The sequence below is a fragment of the Parasteatoda tepidariorum genome, chromosome 9 (genome assembly GCF_043381705.1).
Source record: "Parasteatoda tepidariorum isolate YZ-2023 chromosome 9, CAS_Ptep_4.0, whole genome shotgun sequence".
In the NCBI taxonomy this organism is placed as follows: domain Eukaryota; kingdom Metazoa; phylum Arthropoda; class Arachnida; order Araneae; family Theridiidae; genus Parasteatoda; species Parasteatoda tepidariorum.
This window is the reverse complement of record NC_092212.1, coordinates 9231340-9248083: the sequence shown is the minus strand read 5'-3', so window position 1 is coordinate 9248083 and position 16744 is coordinate 9231340. Positions and strand designations below refer to the sequence as shown.

General features: G+C 32.6%; 1 protein-coding gene across 1 annotated transcript in view; it reads right to left on the bottom strand.

The window, feature by feature from the left end:
- Nucleotides 1-5944: 5944 nt before the first annotated feature.
- Nucleotides 5945-16744, bottom strand: part of LOC107453068 (CRISP/Allergen/PR-1-like) — a gene marked incomplete at its 5' end in the record, with an annotated part of 15998 nt that continues 5198 nt past the window's right edge. Inside the window, 6 exon segments of the mRNA XM_043053227.2 lie at nt 5945-6122; nt 8019-8287; nt 9511-9645; nt 10342-10439; nt 13261-13367; nt 16173-16345. Of these exon segments, the coding sequence (XP_042909161.2) occupies nt 6021-6122; nt 8019-8287; nt 9511-9645; nt 10342-10439; nt 13261-13367; nt 16173-16345 (884 nt within the window). The 3' untranslated portion in view covers nt 5945-6020.

The following is a 16744-nucleotide window of genomic DNA, read 5'->3' as shown; positions in this document are numbered from 1 at the left end:
TTAAACATGATATATATATATATACAAGCTGCTCCGGTTTATTATTTATTTATTATTTATTCAAGCAAAGTGCTTGAATCTTCCTGACAGCAACCACATTGTCTGTAATAGTCATTGTCCGTCATTGTCATTGATAATAGTTAAATACAATTTCAGCAAATACATATTAAATATCTCTACAATTATAATATACCATTTGCAACATGTTCGAAGCTGAAGGTAGACCACCTCCTCTAGTCTCGGATCCCATGGCGATGGTGCTTCTAAACTGATTGTGGACGTTGACTATTTCATCCATTTCGGCCTGCTTATCTGTCATGGCGTACTCAATGTAAGAGCACTGACGATTGTAGGACAAACAGGCAGAATGATCCTTGGAGAAGGATTTGTAGTTATCATCACATTCCTGTGACACAACAATCAGCGACCGAATGCAAAGAATTACAAGCGTGGTTTTCTTCAGCATTTTATAAGAAAGATCTAAAGAAAGGATCTAAAAGAAGGAAAAAAAAACTTACTGAGGAAACTTGGGCTTCGCTGAAATTGTCAGTATGATTTGTCTTAGATCTTTTCTTCTCTGGAGAAAATGTTCTGTTTTAGTTGAATGTATTTAAATTTTTGTTTGGGTGTTCTCCCGGTAGATGGCAGGACTAAATTTTTGCTAAATTTCAAATTCCAGTTTTTAATCAAATATCACATTAGCAACTCTAACTGCTGGTATAACTCTCTAAATAACGAAATATTTTTCAACTATATAGTCCTTAAATATTAAAAAAGACCCTAACTGATACGGATTTTCCGTAGTTTCAGAAGAAAAAAAATTCTTAGTCGTTGCAAGAGTGGTTATTTTAACAAATTAGAATTAAAGTTATTTTGTTCACCACTGAATAAAAGTCATTTAAACAGATAGATATGAAGACATATAGATTAAGGCTTAAGTTCACCCCACCGCCTGCTAATTCAACGATCAATCTCAAACTGTGTAACATGTTATGATGAATTCGATAGGATGGCTTCGCGGCCCAGAAGCCCAGCTAAAGCAACATACTAGGACTTGGAAAAGCTTAAGTTCTTAAATCCTAATATTTTTTTTTCTCAGTTTGTTTAAAGCATTCCGCTTCTGCTGAAAAAATAATTTTCAGCAGCCTCAAATAGTTTGAGCGTCTGTAATAATGCTTTCTGAAAAAGAATGAAATGCTTTGAAGCAAATAGCTTTGCACAATTCCAGTTAATTTGAATATTTATTAAATTAGCGGTACACGACATGGCATGAATCGTTGGGGAAGGTTAAAACCTCTATATTATCTTTCTCAATTTAGTTCCTTATTTTTAATTTCAAAAAGTAATTTGCTGCTTTTTATAAAACAAAGTTGCTAAGGGAAGTGATAAATGAATGTTTAAGATATAAAGCAAAAACAACCTGAACAGAAAAAGATACATAAATAAGCATCCTATATTGTTTCTACAAAAACATCCTACAAAAACAAGAATCTTTTATTATTATCATCTTATTTTAAATTTTTTTACTTGAAAGAGGAAAATTTTAACATAATAATAATAGTAATAATACTAACATTGGGTAACGAGCGTTTTGTTAAATTTACATAAATAGGTGGTCTTGCCTAATTTGGTTGATGGAATTTCAAATTTGAAATTAGTTTTGCTCCTAATGCAACAGATTGTTTTCGAAATGCCATTCTTAATATATTTTTCGTTGAATTGGTCAAGTTAGAAAACGTTTTGTGTAACAGGGGATGAAAGAAATGTTGCGGCAAACTTTTAGAGAAGTTAGGCAAGGATTAAAACTACATAAGAACCCATGCTTCTGTACGCGGCTAAAGGCACTTTCTTATTATATTCAGAGAAATATGCTGGGTTGCCATAGGCGACTAAAAATGCAGAAAGTGCTGATTAATAAAATTAAAAATTTTATTAAAGGAAAACAAAATGACTGACTTTTTATCACATTTTTTTCATGATGCAAATTTTGATTTGATATGATTCGTAGGTTGATTCGTAGTACTAGCCCTCGGTAATGTGCCCTTGGGCGACTGAGACTGGCTGGCATTAGATTCAATCAGCTATCGAAAGTTGTTTTAAACATGAATAATATGAAATATAAGTCATAGTAATAGTCATAATTGGATAATAGATAATAAATAAAAATTAAGTTTCTACCTCTAATTTACATTTTCAACCGCCTGTGGCATCCTTGCACATGAAGAAATAATTCATAATAGGGAAGCACCCCCCCCCCCANCCCCCCCCCCCCAGCCACGTTCCTGCTCAATTTTAAGCTTGATAATGTGCCCTAACTCTCCAAGAAGTTTTTTGAAAAATTCTCTGCTGCATATAACGTTCCTAAAGTATATTTCAACAAAAAAATAGATTAAAAATTGTGTCATTAAAAAAATTGTAGCTTAGAGAGAGAAACCAGGAGCAGATTAGAAATCAGTAATACGAAAGTATCTGAGTTCTGTAAAAATCTGTCTCATTCGACAGATAGCGAAAAGGGGAAGAAAAAAATGCGCCCTAGTGTAATTTATGACATCTTGAAAACTGACTATGAACTACGTGACCAAGGTCCAAAATCAATGAAAATATTTTTCAGACTATGACAATCAAATCAATTTATTAGTTTTTGCCTGCCATTAAAATTTTGTCTATACTTATTTTATTGACAATTTATGTTTTCAAAAACGCAATAAGAACTATCAAAATTAATCTCTTTTAAATTGTTATATACTTTATACCATATTTATGTGCGAAATGAAAGAAAAATAGTCGAAACATCAGTATTGTGAGAAATTAATTGCAAAAAAGTGGACTAAATATTACCTTTGTTGGTTAAATGCAAAATTCTGCGCACAATATAAACAAATACAATGAAAGTTGATGTTATCTTTTTAATACGTGATCTACTTTGCATAATATTCTGCTTGCTATAACCAAAATAATGGAACTACCAGCGAGAAAATCATTTTTGTTTTCATTCTTCCCTCGCTCTCGCTTTTTCAAAAATATTCACTCTTACTTTTCAATGAGAATATTTTTACTTCGAAGGTTTCTGGCGTACAATTACTTTAACTTTGACTTCTTTTATTGAAAAAAAGAAAAGAGTCAATAGAGATGTCTTAGCAGCCGTTACTTAACTTACATGCCCAATGGAAAAACATCAATCATCAATGAGTTTAGCAACCAATAGGGACACGTTTATGATATTATGTAAACATGAATCGTCCAACAAAAATGGTGCAAACGACAATTGATTCCTTTATTCTACTCAGTGATATAGTTCAGCCTCTAGCTTAGATATCTCTATTATGTAAACATCAAACTCAGAGTTTTAAACAGTTTTAAAATACAGAGAAATACATAAAGAGCAAGAGCATATACGTATCCTCTAACATTTGACTTTTTAGAAAATTATTTTTTCCAACGGTAGTGTACAATGCACTAAAAGATGAACCCCCTGAATGTCTTTTGATCTAATGATCGGATTTTCACGTTTTAAAACTTAATCTTAATGGTTCGAGGGGATGACTTTAAATATGCTAATTAATTAGAGCAGACGATATTTTAAATTTTGAAATCAGACACAAAAACGTACTTTCACTGCATAAACATACGTTTTTTTTCGACGGATTCGGATTTCTGCCGAGGGGTAGCCGCAATCTGGTAAATATGGTCCAAAAAGTTTGGTCATGAGAGCAACCTAAACTTTAGATCTCTCAAGTTATTTTTACTTTTGGCGTATTTCACCACATCTCGAGCAATATTTAAAAAATTTCACGCAATTATAAAATTCCAATGTCCAGAGATAAATCCATGCAAAAAAAATATTTTAGTAAATATTTATTTTATATTATTTTATTTAATAATATTCGAGAAAAGTTCGAATTTCAAGTTATACAATTTTTTACAGCATTTTAGAGCATGTAATTTTGCATGGCAAAATATAAAATTAGAGCGAAATCGGTAAAATAGTTTCTGAGAAATCAAATTATAAATATAAGTCTTTTTTACGTAAAAAAAATTCTTACAGCTTATACTTACATTAGTATATTAGATACTTTAAATAAATAATCCCAAGAAACAGAAGAGGTAAGATATTATTTAATTAAAAACTTCACTTGCTTCAAAAATATGCAAAATGAAAATAACAGTGGACTTGTTTTAAGCGTTGAAAAAACAGGCACCCATTTTATCGACTTATCAGACGTGAATGAGAGTTTCTTAACCCTATTTAAAAATAAAATTGGGAAAAAAGTTTTTCTCTTACTGTTGTTTAAGATTTTTTAAGTGGATGTTAGATATTTTCGTATTGTGGATATTAAATCAGTAGATGTTTTTTTAATCTAAGTTACAGTTTGTTTTTTAAGTTACATTTTTCGGCTAATTTCGTCGAAAAGTACAAGTTTAAAAACGTTGTGTATTATAGGGGAATACGTCAAGGTTGCACCAAACATCCGAGGTAGCTAAGGCACATCATCATGGTTAAAATGGTATAAGAACCCATGACCGAAAATAGAATCATACGCAGATTGGAGCACTTCCCTAAAACTGTTTCTTCGTGTACTTCTGAATAAAACATTACAGGAAAGCTCCCCTAGACGGGTACGATGGCATTTCCGGACTCAGGTACCTATGCTATTTTATTTCTAATGATGTGCTCTAACTTTTCTTGAAGTTTGCTGTATATTCCCCTGTTGCATTAAACTTGTACATTTCGACATAAAAATGGACTAAATTAAACAAAATTTGCAGCTTAAGGATCAAAACTGATTTCAAGTTTTAAATTCTCGCTCCCGAATAAAGCAAGATTTGTATAAATATAACAAAATATTTATTCCCCGGTGTATTTAAACTAAAATGTAAGGCAAACGATTGTTAAAAAAAGCTGTTCAGTATAAATTTGATTCAACAATATTTGATTTAAAGCTCATTATTGAAATGTATCAGAAGAAAAAACTCAACTTTAGTACTCTAAATGTAATTGCAGCATTAAAAATAAATAAATAGAAACTAAGAAAATTACGACAGAGTAAAAAAATCGTAAATAATACCCTTAAAATTTACAGCGTGAACCAACTGCTTCATTTTATTGCTAATCGAGGGATCTGTTGCAAGTAACTTATGAATGAAACTTTCAAGAAAACGTTATGATGACGTCGCTGGAACGTCGTTAAGTATTATTCATTCGTTGTCTTAAGTATATGTTAATATTTGACGTCACCTAGTTGTTTCAAATGGCATAACAATGGGGCACCTGCTAGTGACATAGTATGGGTTTCTCGATCCTGATTGGTTGTTGAAATGTGGCATTTGTTTATGTTACCAACTGTTTTTTCCATTTAATATTATGAGTAAGCCAAGTCTGTCAAGTGTCAACTCTCTTAAATTGCGCATTCTTTATTCTTTCACAAGGATATTTCACAATTCTTCAGCCATATAATTCTTATTTAACACAAATGTAGATCATAAACGAACTAATCATTCTTCGAAGATTCCAGGTACACGAAACAAAAGTTTATCACTATTACAATAAACTACACAAACAAGTAAAAATTCTAAGTTAAGTAAACGACGTAGCCGAGAAAGAATTAAAATTTAGCATAATCGATGTGCGATACGGCGTTGCATTTAACTAACTTCACGTTAACTAGTATTTTAATTGTTGTGAAAAAATTTAAATCAACTTTAACACTGCATCTTGTTTATAAACGATCAACTGACACTAAGGTCATAAGCCACGTGACTGTGTATCAGTCATAGTCTTCTTCTCGAGTTTTTGTACCAAATTATTTCCAATTTATGGGAATTTATTCATTCATTTATTTTTAATGTATAGGAGCTTTGTTAAAAATTTTAAAAAAATACACTGACTAACTGTTGTGCTAAAGAAAATAATTTATTTTTAATTACTTGAATAAATGCGACTAAAACAATTTTTTTTAATTCAAACCACATAAAGTTTTTTAATGATCAATATGAATTAATTCAAAAAATCCTGACATAGGTCAATCATCTGAAATCCTGCATGAGTCCAAGATACGTACCTCTCTAATTTCCCAATAAAGGGGTTCAGGGTAAGGAGGTTGCGAACTCAGTCTGAACCCAAGCTGTTAAAAGAAAGAAAATTATGTTAAAAGATGGATGTTGCGCTAGACTAATATTAGCTGTGGCTTTACAATAGATATTCTCTAGTAAAGCTTTTTACATGATGAGAAGCCCAAACGTGTTTTTATAATATATAATAATAACATACAACGTGTATAAGTTAAATATATCTTGTTTTTTAACGAATTGCTTTTATTAGTTAATTTATAAGTTTAAAACATTGATATAAATAATTGATAAAATTTTTTAAAAAAACAGTTAAAGATTGATTGTATTGGTTTAGGTCATTGGATCTGAATTGGAGATTGATCGTTCTCTGGTTCAGGTCAAAAATTACTACTTGTTGATAAATGGAGTGTGAATGGGTCCTCCCGGTAAAACGGGCCATGACGTGCANTTATCGCTATTTTTGTGATTTTTCCTTAATTTATGATAACCAGTGTATATAATAATAACATACAACGTGTATAAGCTAAATATATCTTGTTTTTTAACGAATTGCTTTTATTAGTTAATTTAAAACAATTTAATTAATTAATTAATTTAAAACATTGATATAAATAATTGATAAAAATTTTTAAAAAAAACAGTTAGAGATTGATTGTATTGGTTTACGTCATTGGATCTGAATTGGAGATTGATCGTTCTCTGGTTCAGGTCAAAAATTACTATCTGTGGAGGAATGAATGGATGTGGCGTATGTGGGACGCAGAAGTCGAATTCTCGGCAATAGATGGCGCCACTGGAAACCAAGAACAATCACACTCCTTCTGCCTTAATGGCCGACGACAACAACAATGGCAAACACAAACAATTTGCCGTAGAAAACTACTAATTTTACTTTCTTTTAAGAGAAGTTAGAATTTTTTAAGTCAGCACTTTTTGCATTTATAGTCCCCCGTAGCAACCCTGAAAGCGTAGACATTCTTCTATATATGTATTTTTAAATCTGTAATAATTGCTCACTCTTTAATACTATTTCTGTGAAACAAAGATGTTTGCTTTACCACACAATATATCAGTGCACTTATTGCCAAAAAAAAACTACCCTAGCACCCAGAAAAAGTTTTAAGAATGAAACGAGTTTTTACATACGTAAGTACAACGTCAATATAAGTAACTGATCAAAAACTCAAAGCAAAATTATCATTCATTACATTGTCACATCTATGACGAATTCAGGAAGCTCTACGTTCGGGCACTGAAGCATGAAGGTTCCTTATGATGTTCTGTGGCATTTCATTTCACAGTTGCTATAAAAACACCTCAAAATTGGCTAAACTCGAATGCTGTTTAACTTGCCGTCGTCAGTTGTCCCAGTGGGAATGTGGCGGAGGCATTGAAGTGAGACCCTTGCTAAGTGTGACGGAGCATTACTACGTTGCAAAAATGAATTCTAGGAACCCTGATATGAATAGCAACACGAGTGACTACACAATGAAATAGGAAAACAAGTGGCATGTCACATACGAATCGCTGGGCAGTCATTTCACCGGGGGTCTAAATAAGGGGTAATCGTGTCTAGAAATGCGACTGCATTTCATACCACCCTATTAGCACTGTCTGTAGAAGCGGTGTCTTGGTGTACAGTGTAAGCAGGATTGTCCCCAACCGTTGCCTCCGTTCGGAATAGTGTCACTATCTCGACAGGATTGAACTGGAACCAAACGAAATCAGGTTGTCTTTACTGATGAAACTGTATTTAATTTTGGAAGTGATGACCCTCATGTCCGAGTGTGGTGACTTCGTATTAAACACCTCAATCCTGACTAGGCTGTAGAGCAGTACACCGCTTCAAAAACTGGAATTTTTCTGAATGCCTTACTTTTAAACTATTTACCACTGTATCGAATATTTTGCAAAAATCGTAGTATTCGGTAGCCCTGCCTTTAACTCACCCTTGTGTGGGCGTCAATCTCTAACGGAAGGTACATCCTTACAAACTCCAATGAATTCCTGACAGCCTGATCAAACTGAATGTAGTTCTTGACTCGAAAGATGTCTAAAATTGCTTCTAGGGATCCTAAGAATTTCGCCTGAGAAAACTTCGTATATCCGACCCTGTGAAGGACAACGAGGCAGGAACCTTTCCTGGAAATTATCCAACCAAGGAAGATGAAACTCGCCGCATATTCTTGCCTGGACAGTACAGTGGCGAAATAATTACCTGGAATACAACACATAAACACTTTAAGAGAAAGCCTTGCTCTTATTTTATAAAGTAAATGATAATAATAATAATTTGATTTTTTTTTTAATAATTTCGAAGAATATAAACTGGATACAGTCTTTTTCATCATTAACACATCAAGGTCAGGGGGGAAATGGGGCCGAACGCACCACTACGAGGTTCCGATACTTTTTTCAAGTCGCAACGTCATTTTGAGAATTTAATTTGTACATATTTTTATCAGTAAAGAAAAAGCGGAATACGTATTATTAAGGATACTTATTATTAGGGAAATTATTAGGGATCCTAAATAAAAAGGGTTATGGATGGTTGCCAGCTAATTACGGCTCTCCAACACAGAGGGTATTTGGTGGTTGCCGGCTAATTACGGCTCTCCTACACAGAGGGTATTTAGTGGTTGCCGGCTAATTACGGCTCTCCTACACAGAGGATATTTGGTGGTTGTCGGCTAATTACGGCTCTCCAACACAGAGGGTATTTGGTGGATGTTGGCTAACTACGGCTCTCCTACACAGAGGGTATTTGGTGGTTGTCGGCTATACTCGGTTTTATAATTAACCTTATTAATTAGCACTGACACGTTTAAGTAAATACGTGTACTGTTGTAATTTTTGTCTTAAATGTGTAAAGTATAAATACTGTTCACATATTTGAAACATTCGTGTACCCGCATACACGAAAATTCCTATTGACTAATCCTACTTCGCGGTTTTTCAGCTTTCGCGGAAGGTTCTGGTCCCCATTAACCCCGAAAAACGAGGAATCACAAGACAAACCAATCATATTCATAAAATTAAAAAAAATTCTTGACCAAACCGTGTAGTGACCTTCAGTTATTAGAGACGATTTCAGGGGTAATTTACTAACCAGAGAAAATAACATACAGGGATCACATGAGCACGCTGGTATTTTAGAATTGTTTTTGTTTTCATTTCAATTTTGACATAACTAATCCACACCAGTTTTGAGTGTGTTTGCATAATTTTTATTTCAAATTTGGTAATGGAAAATAAAATAAGGCAACGCAATGCTACCCTTACCAAAAAAGAAAAAAATATATATCACTTACCCGCTTCATCCATTCAGCGCTTGAAATTAATATTTTATTTTGAAAGTAATTTAATGGAACTTTAAAATAAACTGCACCATCGTCATAAAATTGAATAAGTAAATCCGAAAAATAAAGTAGAATTTCTCACCACCGTAGGCAGGTATGATTCTCCATTTATCAGGATTGGTGACCGCATAATTGCAGTTGGAATCATAACTTTCAAAGCTGCAGAAAAATCGATGACTCTGTTTTGGCAGATATACTGGCGCGTAGCTTTTCAAACCTTAAAATAAGAAGACATAATAAAATCCAAGTGTAAAAATTCAGAAGTGGTCAATCAATAACCATGAGGAAATTTTTTTTGTCCTCTAATTCCAGACATTTTTAACGCGTTGAATTTTACATAGCTTTCCCGTCTGGCCAAACGATAAATAACTACAAATTAAATTTGCTAATATTCGACAGATTTTGCTAGTTTTTTAAAGGGATTAGCATGACTTATAAAAAATAGTGATGAATTATGTAGACATATGAATTGCTTAGAAATAGTGGTGGAAACAAATCTACTCAATTGAATTTATTAAACCAAGAATCACAATTAATAAACTACCACTTGAAAATATTTATTCGCTGTCCGGAGAAAGTTGGCATCTCTGCGTATATAAATAAAACTATTTTTGTGTGTTCTATATTGCATTCATTTCTTCAAACCATTTTAGTAACGATAATATTATTAAAAAATTTACTCCAATAATGTGTTTTTAATATTCTTGGCTTCGGCGATCACCGGTGACCTCCATGGCGCTGCGAACAAACTCAGTGCCTGTCACCGGTGACCCCCATGGCATTCAACTTGTTAAAGAAACGCCAAGCAGATTCTCTTCACTAGTTACAGTTTTTGTAGTCCAAACCATGATTTTTTGAAATTCACTAGAGCGAGTACTAAGTATCCTGGATGAGGAGTGAGAAAGCTACTTACGACAAAGTCCTGCCACGCACTCTGAATAAAGAGGACACTGAGAACAAGGTGACCCTATAGCGTACAAGTGAGGAGGATCATGGGGATTCAAGTTGTCTCTGAAATCAATAAACAAAACATAGACGTGGTTAAACATTTCATCACCAACTAAATCAAGTGAAGAAAAAACAATCTCAATCTATCTGCATATGCTTAACCGTATAATCATAGCTTAAAATGTGTCATTAAGAAAATGGACATAGATAAAAATGCGTGATAAAGAAATCGGACATAGTTCAAAATGCGCATTTAAGAAAAAGGACACAGTCTTAAATGTTTCAGGAAAATGATATAGCTTAAAATTTGCAGATAATAAGAATAACATGGCCTAAAAAGTGAGATTAAGATAATAACAAACATAATAATAAAAAATTAAGGAGTAGAAATAAATTCGTGTCATAATGCTATCCATTAGCATAAATTTATATTTATTTATTTTCTTAAGTTGCTATTTTTTTAAAGCATGCAGCTGTTTTTACAGATTAGCACTCGTATTGTAAATTTATATTAGTCATTGTAAACATAAGCAGAGATGCCAACTGCTCCGGAAACGCCAAAATAATTAAAATAGCTGTAAATAACTACAAAGAAAATTTTGCAAATACTTGACTATTCTTGCTTGTTTTTTAAAAGTCTAGCATGACATAAGACCGACGACGATCTGTAATTTGTAAGATGCCTACACGCGTGAGCGGGCACCAGACCTTTTAGTCTATATTATGCCCAAGGGCGACTGGTACTAATGGCATAAGGGAAGAAAGATAAATGGAGGAGTTCAAGGCAGTTGGCGGCTCGAAATATTTGCATGGGCAGCTCAAGTCATGAATGACATAAGACCTAAAAGTACAAATTATTTAGAAATAGTGGTGGAAAAAAATTTGCTAAATTGAATTTATTGAACCAAGAATTACAATTGATAAACTACCAGTTTAAAATATATATTTGCTGTCCGGAACAAGTTGGCATCTATGCATAAGTTAATACTTTTTTTAACTTTGTTTTTCAAATACCACTTTATCGTTTAAAGCAGTGTTTCCCAAACTTATGATTTTGTGTACCCTTTCTAAATTTTTCGCAACACTGTATACCACTAATAAAAAAATGAATGCATTTTTTACAATAAAAAATTGCACGAAAGTTAAAAATCACAACTGGCTGATGATATTACCAATTATTAACTGTTAACTCTCGTAATGTAATCGTAAATTTTCATGGCTAGCTTTATTTTTAAATAAAATGTTTCGAAATGTTCGTTTGTTGCTTGACGTTTTGCATAAGAATGCGTCCCCTCGCTAAACTGTTCCCGTACCCTTGGGGGTACGCGTACCACACTTTAGGATGCACTGGTTTAGAGATCTAAATACGAAGAGGTTATCTTAAAAGTCACTTTCGTAATATACTCAACCACCCTGATTCTTCAATCCAAAATAATTGAGCTCCGTAATAATTGAGAATATTTTCCCCGTAGTAATTTACTCTGTGATAATGACGCTTGTTTAAGAGTTCAAAAAACTTGGAAAAACCCCTACGTCATTTCTTAAAATTTGGGTTTTTATATCGAAAGGTGCATTTTCTGCAATTTTTTGACCATTTATATTTTTTATATACGCATTTCAATTTTATGTTTATTTTCTTGAATATATTTTTTGAGCTATTCCCATTTATTTAAATACGCTTTCAATCTGAGTTCAATTGTCTTAAATAAGTATTTTATGCTGCGTCTATTTTATTAAATACGCATTTCGATCTATTCAATTTTCCCGTTTTCTTAAACACGCATTGAAAGCTGTGTTCATTTTCTTTAATTAAGTATTTTGAGATATATCCCTATGGCTCTGAGGCCTGGAACCTAACTCAAGCTGGTGAAAATAAAATTGCCATTTTTGAGAGAAAAGTTTTGAGGGCCATCCTTGGTGGGATAAAAATAAATAATTCCTGGAGAAGACGATATAATACTGAACTGTATAAAATCTACAGAGAGCCAGATATTGTGAAATTCATTAAAATAAATCGAATGAACTGGGCAGCTCACATTTTCAGAAGGAATGATGACTCAAATTTAAAGAAAATCCTATTACACAAACCCCTAACGAACAGGAAAAGAGGTAGACCCAGGCTGAGATGGCTAGATTTAGTTGAGACTGATTTCCTTACTGTAAAGGAGAAAAACTGGCGAACAAGTGTCAAAAGTAGAGAGAAGTGGATTCGAATTCAAAGGAAGGCACTGGCCCTCCCTGGGCCAGTGCCTTCCTTTGAATATCCCTTTAATTTGATATTTAATTTGATATCCCTTTAATCTGATTTCCCTTTGATATATCCCTTTAATTAAATACGTTTTTTGATTTGCGTTAATTTTTTTAAAAACACTTCTTTCAGAAATTCTAATACCTTAAATTCGCTGTTTGAGCAATTTCCATATCTTAAAAGCTTTTTTAAAGCAGCGGCCAATTTGTTAAATACTCATTTTTGCTATGTCAATGTTACTGTCATGCCTCCATGTTGTGATGGAGCTGCGATCAAGTGTAGATGTAGTGAAAAAAAGATATATAAGAGTTAGCACGAAGTGGCTGTGAGGTAAAGATATTTTTTTGGAGCAGTCTGGGACTCTGAGATATCATTGTTTGGACAGTGCGATATCACAGTTACTAAATAAGCCTTTTGAGCTTTATTCATTATTGTAAGACTAATAGTAACCGACCTACCCCCGAAAGAGTTTTCGGATAAGGGTCATTATTTTGAATGGGCATATAAATATGAAATGCACCGGCGATTTCTCAAGTTAGGGCTTGAATTTCCAAGCACATTTAAAAGAACTTATCTGTCCGGAAACATAAACAGGGATTGTCGATCCATTCAGAATTAAATTAAAGCAATAGTTACCCAGGTCCATAGTTACAGACATATTTGAATTCATTAACAGCTGGATTCGTTAAACTTCTGTATGCCGCATAGCCACAACCAACTTTATGGATTCCTGCCCACACAAGCTGAAATTTTCACGATCAAATCAATAAACTAAAAACGATTACAATGTCAATATCTAGCATCAAGTTCTTTATAATAAATCTGGTTTAGATACAAAAATGATAGAATCTCTAACACATACCTGCCAACTTTCACTCTTTCTGAAAATGGATTTTCAGAGTGGTTGTCAAACAATCTGACTCAAAAATATATTTATATTTTGACCCCGTTGAAATTCGCTTGCGCAAGGATTATTCTGCTTTTATATATTTATTGTAATTCTTTATATGTAGTGGTGGTCAAATTCATTTATAATTATCATTATAATTCAAAAAGTTAATAGGAATAACCTGAGTATTGCTACCACTTTAAAAATGAAAATAAAATCTTCCGGAAAATCCGGAAGAGTTGGCAGGTAAGCTAACACTATTTTGCATGTTCAAATTTACATATTGCTCCTTACGTAAATAAGATATAGAAATTTCATATGACATTGCTTTAAACACACAAAAATATAAAATTACGAAAGTGGTTGATAACAGATATAATTTCGAAAGGAAAACGCGTGTTAATTTTAACAAATAAAAATTGTCCTATCAGTCCACGTCAAGTTTCAATTCTGTAGTTGCATTTCTGTAGAACGTGAAGTATACTCCACGTTTGACAGCATAGTTTATGTACAAATGATGAACTTTTAAATTTTTATATTCCATCGTATTACCTTCTACGCATCTTCTTAATTTTCAGTTTCCATGTCATGGCGCGACAAAACTAAATGCAACGTAAAGTAATATAAAGCAAAAAAGGTGAGTAAATGAATTTATATTCCTATATAAACTTCAACTCCAAAAATATTTTAATTTGCTTTTACTAGATATAAGTAGCTCATTAAAGGGCTAAATTATTTTCTTATGCTTTTTACGAAATATTTTTACAACAAACTGCCATTTTTTTATTCATAAAAAAGCAAATAATCCAAATGCTACAATCGAATGTTGCTTAACTATTAGTAGACTAGAAGATTAGCTATGAATAGAACTATTGCTCTAAGCTAATGAAAGAGGTAAGTATTAAGCTATTCCTATAAGTTTTGAAACTGTTAGTTTTATAAAATTGTGTGTAATTTCATTGAATTCCGAGTGAAAATGATATCGGAAACATTCTATCTAAACACCCCCTTTTTTCGCTCCCCTTATTAATTTTCAGATAAGGAATATAGCTGGCATCAAGGAAGGGTAACTTCTGACATTCTCATAATCATATTAAGCCGAAATCATATTTTTTTTAGAACAAGTTACAGCTTTCTCTTAATTATTTCTGTACCCAACTCACACCAGTTGTTAAGTTGATCATCCTTCACAGCAGCAGTGTTTGCTTAGGATTATTCAATATAGCGAGAAATAATATTTTTTTCAGTCAGAAATGACATACTTATTAACCCTTTTGAAGGCCGTGGTAAGTATATTTACCACCGCGTTTCACCACTTTTAATTTAGGTTTCCATTTTTCAATAACTTCAGCTTTCTTGAAGTGAGTTTGAATAAAATTGGTAACCATTTGTCACTTTTAAAAAACGTATAAAAGTTATAAAATACATAATTCCTTTTGAAGTTTGTAGCATTTAAGGAATTTATTTTATAAATAAAGAAAAATAAAAGTCAGTAAGTTCCTAATAGGTCATGTTAAATATATTTATCACCAAAAAAATGGCATTTTTATAAACTAAATGAGTTTTTTTTTACATCAATTGCTGTTCTTAAAACAATTTCAATTCCAAAAATACTTTAATTTACCTTTACTAGAAATAAAGGGCCCATTAAAGGGTTAACTAGTTTCGATTATCAACACTTTCTATGACATTTCGTCATCCACTACGTAAAAAAAACATTTCAAAAAATTATACAAACAGCACTTTGTTCTAATTACCTCGTTATATTTTTATAATACATTTAAAATTTACTTATACAACAGATTTTAGTTTTCATTTGGTAACACTGTTACTTTAACAAGGTTTCTCGGAGCTCAGTCGCTAAGGAAAAGAAAAATGCCTCCGTTTAAGAACTTTACACCTTGAAGCAAAGTGAGTATTTTAAACTACATATATCATCTTACTGTGACGAATTATCTGCTCTTTAGAACGGACCAATAACTTAAATATTAAACTTTTTTAAAATTGCTGGTTTGACGAAATTTTTTCCACCCAGATTAAAATTAACTACCTTATTCCAAATTTCCATTACTATTTTTCAAATTTTTATGAGACCAGATAATGCAGTATTGGAGTATGTTTTTTAATATTAAAAAATTAGACCACGTTAATTAAACACTTAGTAGTTAATGAAATTGTCCCTTTACTGCATATTGACGTTTTGCGCCAGTTTCGCAATAAGCATTCCAGATAGCGCTGGCTTTAGATTTGCTTAACTTGTCGAGTGTTGATTAGCAGGCCAAAAAATAGACATTGTCTATTATTTGGCCATAATAGACATTGTCTATTATTTGACATTGACAAATGTCAAATAATAGACATTTTTGAAATGTTTTATAGAGTGGTAGTCATTTAAAATAGCTTTCAGAATTTTTAGTAATTTGGGCAACATTTTAAAAGCCTTATCGCGAAAACTAAGACTTGATATGTATTGTAGCAGAGTCAAATGAATAAAAAATACGACATTATAACACAAAATTAGTTACCAGTAGAATAATTTTTTGCAAAAGGCATCGAAAGTTGCAGTCCCGCATTGCAACTTTCTCGGTCAAGTTGTCATACTGATGTTCCGAAAAACAACCTTAAGATTTAAAAAACTTTTGTCTTGTTTGTTACATACTTGAACAAACGGGTGATATCTGGGATCGTATCTCATGGCTGAAATGAGACGTGCATCAAATTGTTCGACGGTTTTGTACCAATATTCCACCTGTTGCTTCCAGTCTGGACGGTAATTGGTCACATCCCATCTGTTGGTTAACTTCAACGTATTTTGACCAACAGTAAAATTTCCTAAACCAGGAAATAAAAGTTCATTTGAAAAATTTGAGTATCAAAAACTTTAACTGGAGTAAAAAATGAAAACAAATATGCTACAGTAAAAGTCCAGAATAATAACAGACCTGCCGATTCCTTATGTTATTTGCCGGAGGATTTTCGAAACAAACATGCTAACTGCTTAAGATTCCACAACTTATTTTACAGAAATGGTTGAGAACCGTAAACTTAACTTTGCAAATCTGTAGGACAGGGGTGGCGAACCTTTATGCTCCAACGTGCCAATTTTTCTAAAAGAAATTGTTTAATAAGGTCATAGACGTGCCGTTGTCTCAGTTATACGCGTAATTCAACTTAAAGTAACATCAGTGTGACTTCTGTTGTTGCAGATTAGATTTATACGAAAAACATACT